The sequence below is a fragment of the Myotis davidii genome, unplaced genomic scaffold (assembly GCF_000327345.1).
Source record: "Myotis davidii unplaced genomic scaffold, ASM32734v1 scaffold88, whole genome shotgun sequence".
Taxonomy (NCBI): Eukaryota; Metazoa; Chordata; class Mammalia; order Chiroptera; family Vespertilionidae; genus Myotis; species Myotis davidii.
The window spans coordinates 2693971-2699493 of NW_006300377.1; the positions used below are offsets into that span (position 1 = coordinate 2693971).

The following is a 5523-nucleotide window of genomic DNA, read 5'->3' on the forward strand; positions in this document are numbered from 1 at the left end:
CAGCGGTCCGGAGGTGCAGCTCCGCGTGCGTGGGACCAGGTTAGGTCCTGCAATGCTGGTCGGAGCCCACCAGGCCTCTGCTTTTAGGCCTCGCTCTCCCCATCTGTAACCGATGTCACGCCGGGCGGAACGGCCACTAAAGAGTCCAGGAGGGGACTATCGGACCGCGGTAGCCCTGCCCTTCAGGCCACTGCCACCCGGGTCCTGCCTTTATGAAGCCTCTTTCTTTGCCCCGTCACCCCAGCTCTCCAACGACGGCAGCCCCAGTTCATGGTCCCCGACTCCCACTGTGATCATAGCCTGCTCTGGGCCTTCCCTAGGCAACAAGAGGGCAGCTAAGGGTCCTGCTGGGGCTGGGCTGGTTCGAAATCATTGGAGCCATTGGAGCCCAGGGGGTGCTGGCCTACTCCTGAGAGGGGTCACTAAAGAGGGAGAAGGAATCGGATTTGGAACATGGAGCTTGGGGGATGATGGTCCCCGTTTATGCCTCTCCATTCACAGGAGGGCCAAGAGCCTTCTCACTCTCCGCTGGCTGCATGCAGGGGTAGCAGAAAACCTTCTAGAAGACTGAGAAACCCAACATTTATTAGATTCATTCTCTCCACCCCCTTCCTCTTCCATTTTCCTCCTAACCTCCCCCTCCCTCCTCAGCCTCCAAGGCTAGGCTAGCTGCAGCTGGCAGCTTTTGAGTGGACTCAGGATACGGTTTGTGGTGCGGTTGAAGGTGTCCACCTCGGGCACAAACTTCTCGGCTGGCACCGTCAGCTTCCGGCGAGTGTCCATGCACTTGGTGTCCAACAGCATGGAGTTGGCCTTGCAGGCGATGTCCGCCTGCAGCCGGGCCAGGTGCTTGTACAGGGCATCCAGAGCATCCCTGGGGAGGAGGCATTAACAACCCACCACCCCTGCATGAGGCGGAAGGCTAAGGAAGCCAGCGGGGAAGCCAGCAGGCAGCAAGAGGCCCCATGGGTGAGAGGTGTCTCCCTGCCCCTCCGGTCCACTCCCCAAACGTACTGTGCTTGTGCCAACTTCTGCCTCAGAGCAGCAATGGTTGCCTCTAACTGGTGAACCTCGTCAGTGAGGCCATACTGTGCCTGGAAGCAGAGGTGAGGATTGGGAATCAGCCATACTAGCCTTTAGCCCATGGGCCTGGGCACCCCTGCTCCACCAGGAATATGTGCTGGGGAGTGAGTGATCCTGAGGAGACTTTAGCGGGAGGGGAGGGGGCAGTGCCCCACTGGGGTGCCCTCCCACCTGGTCCCGGCAGAGTTCCATATTGGGCCGGTAGGTTCTGGACTCGAGCCGAGTATGGCATAGCTTCAGGTTCAGGAACTTCCTGTGCAGATCTTCCTCCAGGTGCCGGATGTCCTCCTGCAGGTCAGCTATCTCCTGCAAGGTCTACAGGGGACAGAGTGAGTGGTCTCCAGTGGCTAGACCCACCACGGTGCACCCAGGGCTTGCTGGACCGACATTGGACTCCTCCTCCCACAGCAGGAAGTCCAAGCCCAGGAGACTAATGAGAAGGCTCACATTCTTCTCTTGCCACTTGAGCTCACTGTATATTTTCTCCATCTCCCGCAGCCGCTTTCTGAAGGCAAATTCCGTTGCCACCCTCTGGGCTTCAAGTTCATTGTTGGTCTGAAGGACAAGATGTGGGCCGGGCAAGACAGGGTATAAGTTCATGACCATCTTAAGGATGTTCCTCAAGTGAAGGGTTGGGATGCCAATGGCCAACAGGGAACAAAAGCTAAAGGCTTGCCCCAGCCGGTTTGGCTCAGTGGCTAGAGCATCGGCCTGCGGACTAACGGGTCCCGAGTTCAATTCTGGTCAAGGGCACATGCCTGGGTCACATATATATATATATTAAAGCTAAAGACTTGAGTGCTTACTTGGGCCATCCATTAGCCATGGAAGAGCAGGGTCAGGGGGGTGGTCAGTTACCTTAGCAATAGTGAGGGCGATGGCCTCCCTCAGGTCTGTGGCTTCTTTCATCTCGGCTTCTGCCCGGTTCTTGTTGAACCGACTAACTTCATCCCACTCTTGAAGTGATGAGGAGCTGTAGGTGGCAGGAGATACAGGGGTCATAAGAGTATGGCCACTGTGGGGTGAGGGAGGAGACACTGAAACACTTCTTACCCATCGGGGACACGCGCGGGATTAATCTTCAGAGAGATGTTTGGGGACTTGAGGTTGAGAGAGAGGCAACCTCTGTCAATGTCCAATGTCTCCATTTTGCCCCGATGGTCAGAGTTGAGCTGCTGTCGGATATCCTGCAGGAGGCTGGGGCAGGAACAGACTAGCTCAAGCTCCATCCCTCCACGGCCCCAAGGACTTAGCCCCCATTGTGCTCCAGGGCCCCCGAGGGATGGGGAGGATGGAGTGACAATGGAGCTGCCCCCGCTGCAGCTGCGACAAAGACCAGCATAGTTGGATAAGCTCCTCACAGACAAAATTATGACCCTCACGTGCTCACACACAACCACAAGGGCACACGTATTAGTTACACTCACAAGGGCTCACACATACACACAATAGGGTACTCAGGGGTGGTGGTCAATGGGCTCCATCTCCCAAGCTTCCCATCAATCGACAATGGCTCCCCAGAGCAGTCTTCTGAGACCGTGTGGAGGCAGAGGAAACAGTGGTATCATCGGTTAGTGGTGTTTGCCATGGGCACAGCAGGGACCGAAGGCAGCTGGAGAGCCAGCTGCCGGTCACCCACAGTGCAAATATTCTACGTAGGACACACAGCCTTCAAGTGCAGGTGAGCCTGAGGATGACGCCTCTCCCTTACCAGAGCTTCTCAAACGTCTGGCTGACCTTCTGCTGCAAGGCCTTCTTGGTGGCATCAATGACTTCCACCTCTTTGTGCAGCTCTTCCTCCACAGGGTCCCTCACCACGTCAACGTCCCGCCGGCTGTCCCGCAGGGTCAGGCACTGGATTGCCACATCCAGGGGCAGGTTCTTAGCCTGCAGGTTTTTCTCTGCTGACTCTTTCATCTGGAACAGAGAAGGCACAGGAGGCTGCTGGGCCATTCCCCGAGAAGCACGCTCACTCCCACGTTAATAGAGGGGCCAGTGAGGGACGCAGGTGGACAGGTCACTCAATACCCCATGAAGGGTTCCCTGACCTCCAAGTGGGGAGGGAGGGGAGGTCCTTGCGGCGGGGTCTCCTGGCACCCTGCCCTAGCTCCCTGCCTGTGTCAGGGCGTCGATCTCTGCATCTAAATCCGTCAGACACTTGTCCAGCATCTCCTTCCACCGGTTGACTGTATTAACTCTCTCTTCCAGTCGAGTCCTATTGTCGTGTTCATCCCAAATGGTCTGGAAGAGACAGAGCCAGATAAAGAGGGTGTTTGGGGACAGGGGCTATCCCTGTGCCCACCTGAGCTCCCGCTCCCAACCTGGTTGTTGGTCTCATTGCGGAGGATCCGGGCCTCCTGGCGGATCTGGTGGGACGCATTTCGCTGCCGCTCAGCGTTGGTGGACAGCAGGTAGCTGTTGGTGTGCCAGTCCTGCAACTGGAAGCGTTGGCTGGGCTTGACGCTCAGCGTGGCCATGGTGCTGAGCCCCTCGGCCTGTTCCAAGACACCCACCTCTGCTGGAGAGGACAAGCAAGGCTGCGGGGGACGAGACGGTTCAGTCAGTCCTCTCCCAGATCAAAAGCTCCCTCCAGGGACTCTTTCCGCCTCCCCACGTGGGAGTCTGTACTTGTTCTTCAATAAATTTCCACCTTTGCTATAACATAAAAAAACTCCCCCCAAAGGACCTGCTCCTGTCCATTTTGCTCCCAAACCCTTGCTGCAGAAAGCCTGCTTGGGAACGGCTCTCGATTTGCTCAACTTTGAGGTATTAACTAAGTTTCCTCCCACCCATCCATCCACAGACACACATTCCTGGCCCCTGCTGGTCCTGGAGGGTGTGTGTGTGCTGCCAAGTGCTTAGTGGGGCTGGTGGGTGGGTGGGGTTTAGCAGGAATAATAGTCCTTAATCCAGTTTCCACCCTTACTTCCAGCAATCAAGTCCCGTGGCTGGCGCTTTCTTTTCTTTCTCCGCCCCAGCTGTGCTCAGGACCTGCACGGGCTCTAAGAAAACGAGCCCTGTTCACCATCCAGAGAGGGCGGGCTAGTTTTGCAAGGGATGTGGGCTGGCACAGGGGAGCTGTTTTTTTTTTTTTTTTTGGAGGGGGTATGCGCTGGTCCCCTCCCCAACTGGTCATCATACTCTCTCCCTCAGCCCCTGTTGGAGGAGGAGCAGCCGGACTCTGTCTAGTTCCCAGGCGCACCCCACCACTCCCTTCCCCAGGATAATCCTTTTTGGTTTAAATTAATACCCCGGCGGCGGCGCAGAGAAAGAAGGGGGGAGGGAGGAAGGGAGGGAGCTTGAGCCTGGGTGTGAGTCCTCACAGCGCCCCAGCTCCCCTAGCCTCTCACCTCCTTCCCAGCTCAGACTTCCGCCAGCTCCTCTGTTGCGCACCCCGGTTGCTAGGCACCCGCCTGTCAGCGCGCTGGTAACCGCCACCCTCATGTTTACCTTGGCAACCGCGGGGCTGGGCGACGGGGCCCAAGGCGGGTAGCGGGCTGCGGCTGCAGGAGCGGGCGCGAGGAGGAGGGCAGCAGGATATGGCGTTCATTTCCTTTACAAGTTAAACGTTTTAATTTTGATCAAAGTTATGCATCGACATGATAAGCATACGTACATCTCCCGCTCAGGCGCATTCCCCAGTAGCCATCCTTCCAGAAATGTAAATATATTTGACGTTATTTACACGCATTCCTTTGGTCCTGTCTTGTCCAACATTTTCATTCATCTGCCTGACGGCATGCAGCGGTTCTCAACCTGTGGGTCCCGACCCCTGAAAAATACATCCTGCATATCAGATATTTACATTACGATTCACAACAGTAGCAAAATTACAGTTATGAAGTAGCAACGAAAATAATTTTATGGTTGGGGGTCACCGCAACATGAGGAACTGTATGAAAGGGTGGCGGCATTAGGAAGGTTGAGAATCACTGGTAGAGGGAGTGGTAATCGTATTTGGAGAGGGCACACGCCTGGAATATTAGAAGCAATGTTCAAAATCCGACCATTTAAAAAAGAGAAGGAAAATAATTCAGCCGTGCCAGTATTGTTCTAGGCCTTGGGAAATGTTAACGTTTAATGTTCATAACTATTACATGAGGTAAGCGTTATCTCCATTTCCACAAGTGTCTGAAAAGACTGGCCTTGCTAAAAGGCAGGGATGTCAGCGCGGTGAGTCTGGTCCCCAGGTCCACGTCCTCTGCGTTACTCCACACTGCCTCTAGTGGTGGCGCGGGAAATCGAGAGGAGGGCCGGGATGAGATTTCCATCCTTGGTCCTCCTCTGGGGGCTGTGCAGAACAGCCTTAGGAATGGCGTGCTGTTACCTTGTCCGTCTTACAGGCAGGAAAATGGAGGCGTAGAGAAGTGAGGAACGTTCCCAAGGTCACAGAGCTAAGTGGAGAGCCTGTCTCAGAGGCCAAGTTCAGGTTTGATGGAT

At 55.6% G+C, this 5523-nt stretch overlaps 1 protein-coding gene across 1 annotated transcript; it reads right to left on the reverse strand.

Moving 5' to 3' along the window:
- Positions 1–656: 656 nt before the first annotated feature.
- Positions 657–4473, reverse strand: TEKT2 (tektin 2). The gene is made up of 10 exons (XM_006777303.2): positions 4434–4473; positions 3405–3620; positions 3199–3324; positions 2795–3000; positions 2137–2280; positions 1942–2056; positions 1531–1638; positions 1255–1398; positions 1015–1094; positions 657–874 (listed from the first exon to the last, which is right to left on the reverse strand). Exons 2-10 carry the CDS (start codon positions 3558–3560, stop codon positions 661–663), a joined length of 1293 nt encoding a protein of 430 aa, XP_006777366.1. The 5' UTR covers positions 3561–3620; positions 4434–4473; the 3' UTR covers positions 657–660.
- Between the last annotated feature and the right edge of the window lie 1050 nt (positions 4474–5523).